The 16,716-nt window shown below is 34.1% G+C and overlaps 1 protein-coding gene across 2 annotated transcripts in view; it reads left to right on the top strand.

The window, feature by feature from the left end:
- DPH6 (diphthamine biosynthesis 6) overlaps positions 1-16,716 on the top strand; it is a 210,394-nt gene that overhangs the window by 49,444 nt on the left and 144,234 nt on the right. For both annotated transcript variants that reach the window (XM_055812818.1, XM_055812825.1), the window contains 3 exons: positions 161-234; positions 2,360-2,478; positions 13,914-13,975. In XM_055812818.1, coding sequence (XP_055668793.1) covers positions 161-234; positions 2,360-2,478; positions 13,914-13,975 — 255 coding nt within the window. The remainder of the gene's footprint in view (positions 1-160; positions 235-2,359; positions 2,479-13,913; positions 13,976-16,716) is intronic.

The following is a 16,716-nucleotide window of genomic DNA, read 5'->3' as shown; positions in this document are numbered from 1 at the left end:
CCAGCCCATTCAGTTCTGTGTACTGGACACAGGGAAGAGGATTTATTCTTGGTTGATTCTGCTAGTAGAAGTACTGGACCTCTATTGCTTATATGCTACATATGCTATATATATTAGTCAGCATACGCTGCTGTCATTAATATTCCATATCTTTCTTCAGGACAAAGAAGGCGTGGAGGGTGTATCTGTGGGAGCGATTCTTTCTGACTACCAGAGAGTTCGAGTTGAAGATGTGTAAGAAATTAACCTTTATTAATATACACATTCTGGAAAATACTTTACTTGTTTGTTTTCTAACTCAAATTCTGGAGCAGAGACAGTTGCTTGATTTCTCCTGTTCTGTGATACCCGATTCATTCAATTTGTTAATATAAGGTGGTTTAGTTATTTGGGTTTTTTTGTCCCGTGGAACCATTACTAAAAATCCAATAGAGACTATACTGAATTTTTGGATTGCTCTTCAGGTCTCTTATGGATCTGTGGAAAGTATACAGGGTTTTAATATGAGAGTAGGTTCAGAACTTTGATTTCAACAGAAAGCTCACTGAGTTCCATTGACTACAGTGTGGTAGTCAAGTATCTCTATTTTCAACAGTTTTAATATAGAGGAACATCCTGTGACTGGTCATGAATTAAATGCAAGAGAATCCTCATGTGCCTGTCTTTCCTGACCTCCTTAAAATCTAATATCTGTTATCATTAATCAGGAGCTCTCATTTGTCATTTCTAGAGTGCACACTCTTTAAGTCTAGATAGATCATGATACTTTTAAGAGTCTTATTTTTTTAAAAAGGATTATGTAATGGGAAGTGCATGTATTATATAGACCAAGATTTGATTAGGGTCTGGAAAAAAAAATTCACTATGTATGTCCAATGAAATGCAAAAATACGTTGTGTTAAAAATTAATTATGATTTCATGAGTTCTTTAGTTATTTGCTGATAATAACAGCAGATATCTGGAAACCTTTATGAACGGTAAAATGGTGAAGTTAATGCTGTGCCAACTTGATTCACATCAGCAAGTTATACAGCATGGGTGTTTTCTTTACACTTCACATAGGTAAATTACAGTCAGAAATAGCTCCTTTCTTTTTCATTTCCCTTACACTTAAAACACTTTAATGACTGCTTGATCATGATACTAGATATTTTTGAAAATATTGCTTTTGTTGATTATGAGTTTCAGATCTTTTACCACAGCCAAAAGATTGACATGACATCACAATGTTCCTAACAGACCTGACTAATTCCAAGGTTGCTCAGTGGTAAAAAAAAAAAAAATTACATTTATCTGTAGATTTACCCCTTGCAATAAAATTGTTTCACATAAACCATACGGTTACTTGGATTCAGCTAATTTGTTAGCTGAAGTTAGGCACTTACAGGAACTAATTCACATTCAGAGTTGCTAAATGTTTCTGTTAATTTCACAACTTAGTGCTCTGTTATAATATATAAAAGTAATAACAAAACCAATCAGATTATATGGGTGCTAACTGTGGATTTACATGTCAGTATAAAACATCCATTTTACTGTGAAGTCTTGACACTAATACTAGTGGGTCTATCTAAGATACAGAATAAAGCCCATATATTAGATAAACAATGATAATTGACAAATAAAGGTAATTTTTGAGTGCTCTGAGCTGGTCACATAGTGAAATTTTTAAGTTTTTCAGGAACTAGACATTGCACATTTTATCACCAGCTGATGGTGCAATTTGCAGAAGAGTTACCTACCAACAGTGCAAATTAGTGATTCTCTAATTTGATAAAGAATCAAATGCTGTGAATCAAATGCTGACTAAATATAGTATGTATCAAAACAATTAAATTTACATTAACAAGTTGTTAATTTGTGTGACAAGCTGAGTATATTTTCCCGATTTATTCTTTTTCTTGGGTGTTGATACAAATTACAGTTTTCCTGAGTGCATTCAGCACATTGCACTAGTGACGCGAGCCACATTTATCACAGAGTGGTATCTCTTGCCTTAACTGTGTTCATAAAAAGTGATCACGTCCTAAGATATTAACTGGTTTGTATTCCTAAAAGTTTAGAAATGCATTTTTTCATGATTGTTCTTATGTTCCCATGCAAATCTGTTTACGTCAGTGAGTTACATCTTACTTAAATAGATGAATTATTTTCAGTAGTGGTTTATTTCATTTTTCTTAATATTAAACAATGTATATACTGAAATCTGGGAATAGTAAAGTATAGTAATTGAAACTGTAGAAGGAAAATTATTTAAAGTTAGGAAATGAGAGAAATTAGTTTTCTTTAATATTACATGAACGATACTGCGTAAAAGCATAATGCTTGGCTTTATCCAATTTTTCATTTTTTTTTAAGATGCAGAAGGCTTAATCTTCAGCCTTTAGCTTACCTTTGGCGTCGGAACCAGGAAATACTGCTTAAAGAAATGATATCATCTAACATTCAAGCCATAATCATAAAAGTGGCAGCTTTTGGTACGTATTCAGATTCTGAGCAATGTAGTCTACTGAAACTTCCCATGGAAAAATTCACAACATAACAGAAAAAAAAGATATTTTTTTTTCTATATTTCAGGATATGAAATGTTAGTATAAAGATTTTTTTTTTCAAAATCATGTCATTGAATAACAGTCATGATGTTTGAGTAATTAATTTACCTGTATGTAATTCATTCTTAGAAGAGACATGGAAAAGCTGAAAAGTAATTCTTCCTAGCATAGTCATTAAATCTCTTTTGTAATTTTTTTGTTCTGTTTTGGTTTTGAGTTGCAGTAAAGATGCATGCATAATTCAGTGGTTCACAGTACTGTCATTTATAGAAGATGCAGGCTGGTGGCTAGACAATATTATAAAGCAACCGTAAAGGTTTTAATAGAAATACAGCAAATTAACATCAAACAAGATGTAATTAGAAGAGGCCAAAACATTTTGTGTAACAACAGTCTTTGAGTTGGTAAGCATATAGCAAATAGAAATAGTTCATCACTGCCTTCAGAAAAATGGTATTTGCAGTGCAGTAGTTTAGTATGCCAGCAAATCAACCTGTCTTTTCATTGTCAAATATGTAAAATAAGGTTTGTATAATGAAGCAAATAAATATGAAAGATAACGTATTTTTTTATTGTTTGCATGTAAAAATAAGGTTTAATGAAGTTTTATAGGAAGGCTTATTGAATGACATGCTCTATAAACCGAAGAAGCACATGAAAAACATAACGGTACTAGATTCATTTCAGGCCTCTATGCAGTTTTTCATTTAGGAGTATCAAATGAGGTCTTAAGTATAAAGTGTGACCAAAGAATCTTTTCATTTTGGGTAACTATAGATTTGTGGTACCTTATACCAACAAATGGCTAGTATAATACAAGAGCATTGGTGGCGTCAGCAGTTAAAGATGTTAAAAATAGTGTATAATTAGAAGTCTGATGGCTGGTTTGTTTGGGCAACTTTCACATCAACTCCTAATGTCTGTCTTCTTTAAAGAATACTTTATAACAAAGTAATTTCCTCTTAAGTATTAACCAAGAATTGAATTATAATCTCTTTACACTGGATGAATTCCATTACTTTTTTTTTTTTTAATTAAATCTTTTTAAAAAAATATATTTATTCCTCTTTAGCTGGTATAGTTTCTAACTAGTTATTACATTACCACTACTATGGTCTCGCTGTATTGTTCTCTAGGATCTGCTAGGGCTGCTAGAGGGAACAACGATTAGAAATGCCACATTCCCTCATTCACTCACAGGTTACAAGCAATGTAATTTAATAACATTTTCCTGAATTTTGGAAGGCAAGTTACAAATATATAGGAGTTGAATGATGTGTTTTCTGCTGTAAAACGCTTCTTTTTAAAATTGGAAAAAAAATAAAAATTAAAGGATTAGTTTTCAGACCATGTAAAGTACTTTTTCGTATTTATGTTATTTTTCCATTAAATACAATGCTTTCGTTGCTTGTGCTGATATGAAGAAAAAATAAAGTCCACAAAGAATATATGACATGCTTTTCCACATCAGAATTATTTTTTAAAGAAAAGATTATTTAAATAATAGATAAAACTATTTCAGAAGTAGATGTCATTGATGACCTGTCTTATGCCTGCAGCAAGATAAGCTTGTCTTTTGTATGCTACAGTCTAAAAAAAAACCTTAAAATGCACTAGTTAGTGCACAAAGAGTGCTTTGTGGGCTATTCATTGAAGGAGCGAATACCATAAATACTTGTAGATAGCAATTAGATAGAAAATCACTTCAAGGTTCTTCCCCCCCCCCCCCCCCCCCCTTTTTATTTTTTTGGCTACAGGTAAAAGAAAGATCTTATCAGAGTCAATTTCTCACCTGCCTCAGGCAGACGTAATTAGATGTAAGCAAATTTAATGGAGCTTTTGTGCTCCAGGGCCATCCTGTAATGCTTTAATAATTGCATGCCTTATTAAAGTGGATTTAAGGTATGAAGGCTGTTTAACATATCAAGTGGCAAAGAAGATAAGATACAGTTTAACTTTTTGCCTCTTAGATTAATAATCAAAGCTAAACTGCAATGAAAATATTTAAAATAGCAGATTTAAGAATCTGAAGGATAATGCATTAGATGGTACATTGTACAGATATTAATGCAAGAAGCAAATCTGTAACCTGAGCTTGACATTCATCAGCGCTGGCATACTTGTACACCCATCTTGTCCTGTTTTCCATTAACTCAGTGCTGGTATTGACAAGGTAAAAGCCTGTCGTTTTATGTAGAAAACACATAATTATGCAAGTAAATGAGCATTAGTTTAATACATTTCCCTAAATCCACTATTACAAATTAATACCATAAATTTTGCCGGTGGCAAGAGTTTTCTATCTCAGAGTACTGTGCTTTTCCAGATGGGATACCAATTGCTCTCACTTACATGCAAAAGAAATATTGTTAGCAAGCCTCCTTCCCATGCCTTCTGTTGATCTATAAGTAGATCAGCTTTCTTTCCTTTAGAGTGTATTTCAGAAGCTTTAATGATGACAGAAGAACATTCTATGATCTAGCAGCAGACCTGAATTATTTTTTTTCTTAAAAAGGCTGCTTATGCATACTTGTCTTCAGTGTCATTTTCTTGCTGCTAAAGATACATGTATGATGCATGATACTTTTATATTTGAAATATACCCCTCTTCAGTGGAATTCCCAGAAAATCAGAATGAAGGTACTCAGTAACAGGTAAAATAGAAGCAGCTGTTGATTGTTTTTAATGTATGTGTGCCTGAAATTCCAGTAATATCCATTGCTCCTATGAGACAGCGTAATATAGCACTGTGTATAATAAAGTGTAATGTAGCACAATAATAAGATGCAGGTTTGACATCCTTGCTTTCTGGACACATTTTATGGATTAAGATACTAATTAATTGGCAGAGTATGCGTAGAACAGATTCAACTTTTAATCATGGTAACTTTATGTACTGGTCTTACCTGTGCCATGTTCTAAAGCAAATTGCTTCTAAATTACAAGGTGTAATACTCAGGTGAAGAGAGAGGAGGAGGAAGGTTACATTTGGAAGGAGTGTTTGGGTTCCCCACATTATAGTCCTCAGCAAAAATCAAGCATTGAGTTCTGTTTAGTTTTACTTCATTAAAATATAGCTAAATTTTGTTAAGAATTAACAATAAAACTGAAGTGCCACTATACATTTTAAAATACGACAAACTTCAGTTATCATATATATGAGTATATAGTTGAAATTGGTTTTATGTTATGCAGTTAACGTAGCTTGTCCTCAGTGATTCTAGGTTTTTTTGAAGTTTTAAAACTAGCGTTTACCTTTAGTGCACATTGTAGTTTGAGAAAATGTGTGTGTGTGTGTGTGTGTGATTACTGCTTCAATGTTTCAGTCAAAATCAGAATATAAACTCAAATTTCTGTCTTTTAAGGGATTAATATGCATTATTTACTTTATACATTGCAGCTTCTTCCCAGTTTGGTTGTAGTAAATTAATGATTTATTAATGAATTAAATACTGAAAAAACATGGTAATTATGAGATCAGATAATAGAAATACTAAGCTGCAAAAAAAAGCTCTTTAATGGTTAAATTGTGTTTCTAACTTCTAGCTGTTCTTTGGACCACAGGAGAGAAATGATACCGTAACACTGTTCAACTGTTGGGCAATAATAAAAGCAGAAAGTTTGTATCAGAGCTGATTAGCCGTGGTCCTCAGCCTACCTACAAAGTGGGACTCTTATGCCATGGCTCTATCATTTACCTTGTAGGTCTGGCTGCTGTGAGTGCTTCTAGACAACCTGTATGCTCAGCCATGGGTAGACTTGAAATCACAGGGGCTGAGAAAGCCAAGATGTTGAGGTGGTGTAGGCCCTAGACACTTACCCAGACTTTCCCACCAACAACACAGTAATGAGGCCTTAGGGAGACATTGCCATCTCCTGTCTGTCAACAAATTCTAAAGTTCCTTCTCTAAAATGAGCTATCTAAACTATGTATATTTAACTCGAGTCTTCTTTGCTGCGAGAAGATCTTGATGCTTGTATCACAACATCAAGAAGATTGGTATATTCCTGGTGTACATAGAATCCTCTGAAAAGTTGATAGTGTAGGGACGTGTATGTTTTTGTATATGAGATTTTAATTCAGAGAAAGAGAGTGTTACTTCTCAGTATAATGAAATCAGTACCTAGAGCTTTTGTTTGTTATTTATACCTTACCACCTAGGTGTCTGCATTATCGTTTATTATTCGTTTGCCACTAGTGGACAAAAGTGAAATCCTGACTGACTGAAATTGATAGCCAGACTCCCGTTAATTTTCATGGAAGTAAGATTTACAAATAAAGTAGTACATTTAAAAAGAGCTAGCACCACACAGTTCCTGGTTAAGTTCCTGAGGGTGTACTTTGGTGTTACAGGTAAACTGGTCTGATAGTGAGTTGCTGCCACAAGATTGATCTTTCCTGCCCCCTTCTAGCTGACTTCCAAACCACAAGTCTACTTGCTTCTGCCTCTGTAAAATTCAGCGATTCTGTGGCTGCAGCTTGGTGATCCAGCAGAGAAGTGCTGCTTTTTAGTGTGTGCGGGGAACTTGCTGTGTAGATGCTATGGGCCACATAGAGGACAAAACTCTTTCAATGGAAAGCTTACTGTTAAATTGGGTTGTGTTGGCTGTAATGTCAGATCACATCCTGAAGTAAATTGGTGGTCATGTGAGTTCTGTTGGAGCACATTATCTGTGCAATGGAAGGAGCAGTGTTCTTTTAATATATGTCTCTATTTTTTAATACTGAGCAATTTTCAGTAGTAACATGACACCGGTTGGAAGGAAGAGTGGGAAAGTGAATCTGCCTGAAAACAGAAAAGCAATTGAAAGTTGAGTGCAGTGCTTCTTAAGGACATGTCAGATACAGACAACATTGGAGAGAGATGGCTTTAAAGTGGAAAGATCTCTTTGCAATTTGGGGAGATCAGATCATCTAAAGAAAAAGTGAAATGGAAGCAGTGGGCTAAGAATGGACTATTAGGCACTTACCGTGACAAAGAAAAGGAAGTAAAGGTTCTAGTGAAGGAGACAGAAAAATAGTCAGAGAACTTTGAACTGAAAAATAATGGAAGAAAAAGAGATGTCAAAAGCAGAAATAATTTTAATAGAATGAAAATCAAGAGATAGAAGCAGTGTCTTGTTAATACTAGCATATTACTTGCTGCTCTTTAATGCTTGGTAAGATTTAAGTTCTGGATGCACATTCACTGTGCAGATCTCTGTGCTGAAACAGAGCATAAACTAAAACCTTTAAAGGCATATCTGTGTTGTGAGAACCAGAGATGCTTGCTTTCCAGGTCTTTCTGAGTTGAAGGTTTATGAGACTTCTTGTCTCAATCTGATCCTTTATTTCTGCTCTGGCCTTCATCCTTCTGCAGGTGATCTACTGATCTCTCCTGTCAGAAGTCCCTGTTGATCCATTTGTGCACTGTGACTTTTTAAAGGTTTATAACATGTCTGCATGGGATGGATTTAATGAAAGTGACAATTTTTACCGCTTGCATCATGACCCTTTCTCTACCACTGAATGAAATTTCAACCCTTTTCTTCAAATCTTAATAGCACTAGAACTGTTCAGAGCATGGAAATACCAGAATTCTTTAACAGGGACAAAACAGCACATCCTTTTATATCCACTACAGTGCTGGAATGGTTGAATCTTTGAATTGAATAGATTAATAAACAGTGCTCTAAAGTAATTCTACTCAAAACATTTCAGTATGCTAAAGTTAGAAACACTGAAAACAGTTTTATATTGGGAAAGTCATACATATGTGGCTTTCTTACTATTACAAACCTGCAATAACTTTTTAAGTCTCTGAAGTCTGTTGAAAGTCCTGAGAGGAGGTTGACTTGGGCAGTATTTTCAAGGAGCTGAACCATTTGCTATATAGAGTTTTGGATTTGATTAAAAGCAGTTTGATGCTGTTACGAAACAATTCTTCAACAATCTCTTTTTAAACTGTGAACATCTTAGTGTTTTAAAAGTATCTGCGTGACAATATTGCCTTGTTATTTGATGAAACAATACAAAATTTCTTCAAAGACTTATTGAGGTTTCTGTTCCTGAAATGGCAGAGCTAAGTTGCTTTGAATCCTAGATGTAACTAGAACACAAATAACTTTGATGTTAAAAAAAAAACCAAACAAAACCACAAGAGATTACAGATAAAATAAACATTGCTAGTATGAAGAGTTTTAGAGCCCTTTACCTCTTAGAATTCTAAAATTTGATGACATCAGACTAACCTAGTTTAGAAAATATTTGACAAACTTCTGAGAAAGAAGATAAACTGTGATCCTAAAGAAACTCTACTGGAAGCATAAGCTAGAACCAATTTGGGAGTAAAATTTTATAACTTTACCACTTAGCTTGAAAAGAGTTACTATATCTTCAGATTCTATCCCTGTGCTATTCCCACCCTGGATAAATTACCCCATTAAAATAAATTTAAAAAAAAAAAAAAACAGAAAAAAAAAAAAGAAAAAAAGGAAAAAGAAAAAAAAAAGAGGAAAAACAAGTAGGCACATAAGCAAGTTGCATGAATTTTGCTCTTTTATACAATATATTAGAAGTATGTTCCTCTCAAATGAAATCTTTTAGAGATGGAGTAATATCCAATTATTTATTGCACTTTCCTTCATTTTTATATGAAAATTAAGCAGCTTTTAATTTTATTTTTTTTATGTTTTGGAAAAAGATATTCAAGGAATCCGTCCAGTTCACCATTTTTATGCAGCCTTTTGTGTGTGACAGTTATGAGAAAGTTAAGAATCAACTATGAACCTGTCAAGTTATGCTACCAGACAAAAAGTTTACTTCCCAGCTCTTTGTGGAAATGAAAGCTAAAGGAATAATCTACCTTACGGCAATTTAAGGTATAGATTTTCAGTGCGTTAATATGTCTGTGGCAGGTGCAGTCCTATATCATGAAGGGTATCTGACATTCCGGCAGAGTAAAGCTGCTTTACCAACTAATACATTTGTGTATGGGCTTTTTCTGTGCTATTAGAAGCATACTCTTTGATTCTGTATTGTTTAAAGAATAGTGCTTGATCCTGCTCATGCAAATCAGTGATGTTGCTTCAAAAAGAAAGAAGACAAAGAAACATTTAAAGTAGAGGATTTTACCTTCAAAAATAGTCCTATTTTCTCTGTTTCAATTCTAAGATGAGTGGTTGCATCTATCCTTTATACTCTTGTCCTTTCTCTCCGTATTTCTGTACCTGAAGATTCCATCACATCCTTGTTAACCCTGTTTTCTTCCTGAAAAATAAATTGAAAATACAGTGGAAAAGGCTAGTTTTGGTTCCAGAAAACTTAAGTCTTTCATTCCCTCTTTTCTTACTTAAAGTTCTAAGTAATTCTTCTTTGGGTGAGCAGCTGACTAGGATCTTTCCAGAAACCTTGTTGTGCGTTATACTGCCCTCCATCATCAGAAGTTAAATCTTGGTCCCTGTCATGCCTAATGATGGGAGTTACTAGTTTTCTCAACAATACTTGTCAAGAAGTCAGGAAAAAGAAGGGAACTTTAAGTTGCTGTAACTTTAAAAGAAGTTCCAATTTTTTCTCCAGGAGTCTTTACTAAGTTGTACGTATATGAAATTTCAAGAAGGGTGATAATAGATAGTTATTTTCATATTTGTTTTTAACCTTATTTTATGGCAGAGAGGTTTTTCCCTATATTATCAACAGGTACTGCTTAACTCATATTTTATTGAGATGTGTGTGTGGTAGTGATTCTTCCACAATATGTTCATATGTTATGGGTTAGAGTTTGGTTCAGTGTAGCTTCAGAAGAACTTTACGTACCACCATTTCTTAAAGCCAATAATTATGATTTATTTATTTATTCAGCATTTTACTAAGAGGTGGAAATACAGGTTTTTTATATTAAAATACTTTCTTTAAAAATCAAGACTATTTTAAAATTCTGAACACGTACAAAACATGTTCTTGTTAGTAGGATGAGGCTTTAGAATGTGGATTTTATTAGCTGAATGTAATGCCATGAAAATGGAACTTGATATTCTAATGGTCTTGATAAATGCAAGTAGTATCAGGTAGTTACCCCTCAGGTGAGGGTTTTATGCTACACTAATACATGTGTACAAAGTGAACCATTTAAAGTACAGTTCCTCTTAACTTCACACTAGTGAAATGCCTTCTAGTAATGTTCTTTGGTACATTTTTATCACTACAGAACAAAGCCCTGAGTTTCTGCCCCAGTCTTTTGACATTGCTGCAGTTCTCTACAGCACTTGTCTTGTGGCTGTGACCAAGAGGGCTCTGCAACCATTGTTGGTATCTGCAGGAAGGAGTTCTGCTCCTGTCAGTGGATTTATCAGGAATTATAGATGGAGGAGAAATTACTTTGAACTGATTATACCATTTGTGCTATTGCACACTGATTTTACAGTAAAACTAGGCCACAAAACTGGAAGTGAGCGCACAATTTTGTTTTACTGAGCACTGTTAAAAACAGCATTATCAAATCTTTCAAGATGTTTCTGTCATCATGTGCTGGTCTGTCTCAAAGAAATAAAGCCCCACTTGCTTTCTTTGACAGCACATAATAAATTGATATAGTTCAGTTGGGGAGTTGAAGCATTGAAAATAATGGGGCATAACATTCTAGGGTTAACATTTATTCATAGATGATGCAATTAAATAAAACAGGCATTAACTTCAAGGTCAGTCAGTAAAGTAATAAAAGTGAATATTTTAATTGAATTGTAATTGCTTCCCATTGATACATGTGAGTTAAGTAAAATAGATGTCAGTGCCACGAATTATAGTTCCTTTCCTAATTAATTTCTTAATTCTACATATAGTCATCCAGGCCCTGGACCTTGTTGTTGGTTTATCCACCCATCCAGCTTTCTTCATATCTAGTTTCATGGAGGAAAAATCTGTAGGGTGTGGTTAAATGGAATGTACTGAGAATTTACAATACATTGTTCTTCTTTTTAGTGTAAATAATTTTAAGAATCTGAATCAATCTACTCCTTTTTTTAAAGAAAAACGTGCCAAATAGAAGTGTAGATTTATATTAACTGCTTTGTAAGTATGGTTGGAGATACTTTGTCACACTAATAGTAGCAGTAGATGTACAGCTTCATCTATACATGCATACCATTAGAGATTTGAGATATGGATTACTGGTTCTGCAAATTACAGGTTACATTGGTTCTTGATGCCTTTAGCAGACAGTTTCTGTTCACTCACAATACAAACCTATTGGAAACTAAAGGAAAAAAATACTTTTCAAAAGAAAGACAAGCTATCCAAAAATAGAATTCTACTGAGAAACAGAAAGGGTACATTACATTTTCACAGATTTTCAGGTAGGTGTGGGATATTCTAAAGAGTTCACCCATAGTGTATACATATGCAACTTACTTGTATTTTACATACTACTTATATAATAGTTTAAGTGATTATTTTGGGTTCATTAAGGGGTAGTACAGTAGGTGTATCCTTCCTAATATCAAAGAGAAGTTGTGAAAGAAATAATGTGTTGGTGTGTCTGGTTCTGACAACTTTTTCCTTTCTCACATGTTTGTAATGTAGCACTTGGTTTAAATTTAAAATAAACTAATTTGTTTTTATCAAGGAAAGGAATTGCTTTTCTTAGAAAAGTAATTATGTTAATGAAGAATGTTATTGTAGATGTGTGAAATGAGTACTGTACCATGGTACTCATTATTATTCATGTATTTTAAGAGAAAATGCTTGTTTAGCCTAATACCTTTCCCATTAAAATCAAGGACATAATGCTAAGCTGGTGTAAGTTGGAAGATATTATCAGAATTATTTGAACTATTGAAATTAAATGAAAATATTTCAAAATAATTTCCATAAGCATAAATTACCATCTTATATCTAGCAACACACATTTTTAGTCTGTTAATAAAGAGCAATAAACCAATACTAAAAAAGAATAGAGGGAAAAAAACCCTCAGTCCTCTTTCACTTTAATTATTAAGCAGTTTTTACAGTGTTCCCCTAGATAGTAAGAGAATTTTTAATGTGCTTTAATGAAATATTTAAAAACTTTCTTAATGTTTTGAGATCTCATTCACTCTAACTTGCTTTAGTTTCACAGGAATTTAAATATACCAAGACCATCATTGTAAAAATTAAAAGGCATATCAGCTATTCGAACTTATCAACGACTTTATAAAATAGTATATCATACATTTATATAACAGCTTTCATTATCAATGATCTAAAGTGCTTTGCAAGGTACATACTTCAGAAATTGCTTCTAAATGGAGTCATTCTGGTGGCAGCTCTTTAATGATACCCATTATTGTATAAAGCAATAGAGCAGGAAAAAATAGACAAGAATTGCAATCAGTAAAAAAAAGAAACCACAATAATTAAGAGTAGTAAAGAGTGTGAGCACTGAAAATTTACCAGTTTTCCTTCACTTTTAGAAGTCACAATTTTTGTTTTTTCTTATTTACTTCATATGTTAAAACCTTTTGACCACTTAAGTATCCTAGTTGGATTTGGGATTATTTGGTTGAAGAAGATGCCAGCTCTTGAAACAGTTGTTCCTGGCCGTTTTTTATCCCACTGCTGATTTCTGCCAATTATTTGACTTATTCTTAAGAAGTGATCATTTAACAGCCATGAGTTGGCTTGGCAAAACTCATGAAGTCAGAAAGCTGAAAGAGGAACACAGAGGAGCAAGTTAGAGGAATTATCAAATGCCAGTAGAGCTTACTTTTTTTTTCCAAAAAAAATAAATCAAAATGTAGGCATCATACAGAATATTTTGTGATGGATTGGAAGGTACAATATTGAAGAATTCTCTAAGTCTTGAGTTTTCTTTATATATCCATCCCTTTTAAATCTTACCTTTCTTCCATGGGTAGCACACACACAGAATGTGATTCAGCAAAATAGTTTTTATTATGGAAAACAGTCTGTGTTACTTCCACTAATTTGCAGGAACTATAAAAAAATTAACTTGTATTTTAATTTAATAGGCATTGACAAAGGAAACTTCTGACTCAAGAGGTAATTTCTATGTAGTATTTTTGTTACCGTGAACCTGTATGTTTACTTCACTGGTTAGTGAAATTTCTAAGAAAGGAAAACAGCAGCTTTTCCAGTTGACACAGAGTGAAAAGGTAATTGGCTGTATTTTCCCACAAACACAGAACCCAGTTCCCCAGAGGGGTTAAGAGAAAATTCTGACTAAGTATATTTTTTTTAGGGTAGAAATTATTTTTAATACAGTGGGACTAATTTCTAAGGGAGACATGCTACCTTTGGGAGCTGGGGCGGGGGGGGGATGCCACCTTTCTTGTTGTCATAACAGAACTTTATAAAAAATATTTTTACACTTTTTTTCCCCCCGCAGGTTTAGATCCAGATAAGCATCTAGGAAAGACACTGGATCAAATGGAGCCTCATCTTTTGGAGGTGAGTATTAGTTAAAGGATACTCATACTGGTAAAGTTACAATTAAAGTAACATAGGCAGAAATTCAGAAAAATGACCTTAATAAAAAATTACTTGGTTACTTTCATAAATTAGGTGCTAAACCAAGGCTTGTCTTTGTACATACAGTATAAGCTTCATGTGTATTTTCAATATGAAAAACATTATGGAGGTAGTTCACAGGTGTGCCAGCATCTTTAAAACAAACTAAAGGCACGATAGTTCGGCAGTAAAGGAACACTAACTTGTATGTCAATATGACAAAGCTAAATAAGCAAGGAATGGTAGTGGCAAAAATCGTAGATGATACAAAACTTCCCCATCTGAAGGTTTGCTACCATTTTTTAGGTACGTAATTTCAAATATTGAGTAAGTTTATTGCTAAGGATGTACTTAATTCTATACAAAGGGTTATATAGTCCTCAAAGCAAGAGAATGCCTGTAGGCAGAGCTAACAGATTTATTTAAAGAAAAGTTAACTAGGGGAAAAAAAAATAACCAGAGTTTTTGTACACAAGTCTTCTTTGAGTTTGGTGTAGGAGCATCAAACATCAAGCTAAGTACAGTTTAAGAATAACAGCTCTGAAAGTGTGTTTTCATATACTGTCTGTGACAAAGCCAGTTTACCACAGTTCCTTGTCCTCCAGCCTGTTAAAAACCCACCATTATTTACATGTTTGGCTATTAAAAGAGTTTTACTGTAACTTTTATGAGTGTAAGCTGTCTAAATTTGCCCAAAACGATCTCCTAAAAATAGTTTTTGTTGTTAATCTGGGTAGTTACTGTTCAGCCTGGCTTTGTAAGCAGCTTTTCTGAAACAATTAAGGACATGGCAAACTTGCAGAAGAGAAAGAAAAAGTAACCAGAATTTCTTAGGAACTTTAAAAATCTCTTTTGCCGCTGAAAGGCAGCAGAGTTAATAAATCGGATTTATATCTTGAGTTTAATTTTGTTAGTCATTTACATGGCTGGAGAGAAGAGGATAGACAATTTGTACTTGGCAAAGCTGAAGAAGAATGAAGGTCCAGAACGTTCAAATAGTCTTACTTGAAGAGATTGTTGTTGGCTTGTTCTTAGCTTGAAGTTTGTTGCTTCTGCTTCAGAGCTGGAGAATCTGCCCAGAAATCTCCCCTCTGCCCCACTATATAAACTATGTAAATAGTTGATATTAAAATCCTCTTCATTGTCTCTTTTTCTAAGTCTTGCTTCACTTATATGTTTAGATCATCTCAACTACAGCAAAGATTCAGAATACCAGGGGTTGAGAAGGAGAGGTTTTTTATCTTGCTCCAGAAAAAGGGAAGGAAGGAAAGCAGGGAAATAAATATCTTCCTAAATAATTGTAGTGCAGGTAAAAAAACAGTGGTAGAGACATACAGTAGGACTACACAAAAATAAGTATACATTAACTACATGTAAAACATTTGTTCATATTGTGTCATTAGCAGATGCTTTATTTCATGGGGTGATAATGAAGGTATATTTAAAACAGTAAATAGTTTGCTAAATCTAGGGATATCTGTAAGATCCAAGAACAGTTAGAAGAGGGAGTGGATTTATCCTTTCTGGTAAGTATAGATTGGATTTCTACAGGAAAAAGAAGGAAGAGAGAATGGGTTCACCACTTCAAGCATCGGTGAGCTTTGCAATTTAGGTAATATAATCTGATTGAGCAGTGAGCAAACCTTGAGTTGAAAGGTGTATTAACATGGCTGTTTGGCTCAGCCAATAAGCTGACGGAGAACCAAGGTCCACAAGTTCAGTTCACCACTTGTGAACATGGTTAGGCTGCTTCCAGGAGCTTGACTGCTAAGCTGGCATTGCGCTGTGCAAACGTGCCGGACTGGAGTCTTCATTTCACTCCATGTTTGTGTCATAGGCCTGCTGTGGCGCTGGAACATTGTATAGTGCAAGAAAGTAACATTATTGCAGAAAAGCAGTTTTACTGACATTAGAAGTCACATTCTGCATGTACTGTAGAAGTGGCTACTGATTGCTAAATTCCTAGAAAGGTTGTTTGGAAGATCTCTGGAGTCACGAGGAAATAACACATAGTTTAAGAGTAGGGTAAACATTTAAGGGCTCCTCCCCCAGTTTGTTGCTGCAGATCACTTAAGCAATGTTTCTGTCTATCAGAGCTGTTTCTTTAGGAACTTAGTAAGTGACAGCTAAGGAAGGATAAAAATTTGTGATCATGAAACAATGAACAATTTACTGTGCAACAGATTTAACAGAAGCATCAACTTCATTGTAATATTAATTCCATACTGGTCAGTCACATTTGGATGAATTAATGTTTGTATGGGACTAGTTAAATAAACCAAAAGGAGGAAAGTGCAGTCCAGGCATTCACGGAAAGCTTCTGTTATCAATATTCAGGTTGCAGCTTCGGTGGGGCTGCAGGGTGGGTAGCTACTCACCTCAGTTAAATCAGTAGTCTTGACTTTCTTTAAACCTGTAGCAGCAAGTATTGCAATTTTAGTTATGTTAATAGAGTATAATTAAAATAAGGCTTAAGAAGTGTTCTTCTCCATTTCATTTCACCATCATTCATTTTAAAAAGAAAACAATGAACTAAGAAATCCAAAAGTACCTAGTATTTTGGGGAATTAAATGTATTCTTCCTGATGTTTGATAGCTCAAATGAAGTGGTTCTTACTTGGTTTCACTGAAATTCTTCTGTCATGGTTTAATACTTCTCAAAATCCCACATTTGCAGGTTT

Source organism: Falco peregrinus, chromosome 1, assembly GCF_023634155.1.
Source record: "Falco peregrinus isolate bFalPer1 chromosome 1, bFalPer1.pri, whole genome shotgun sequence".
In the NCBI taxonomy this organism is placed as follows: Eukaryota; Metazoa; Chordata; class Aves; order Falconiformes; family Falconidae; genus Falco; species Falco peregrinus.
The sequence above is the reverse complement of the archived record's forward strand: the minus strand, read 5'-3'. Positions and strand labels throughout refer to the sequence as shown.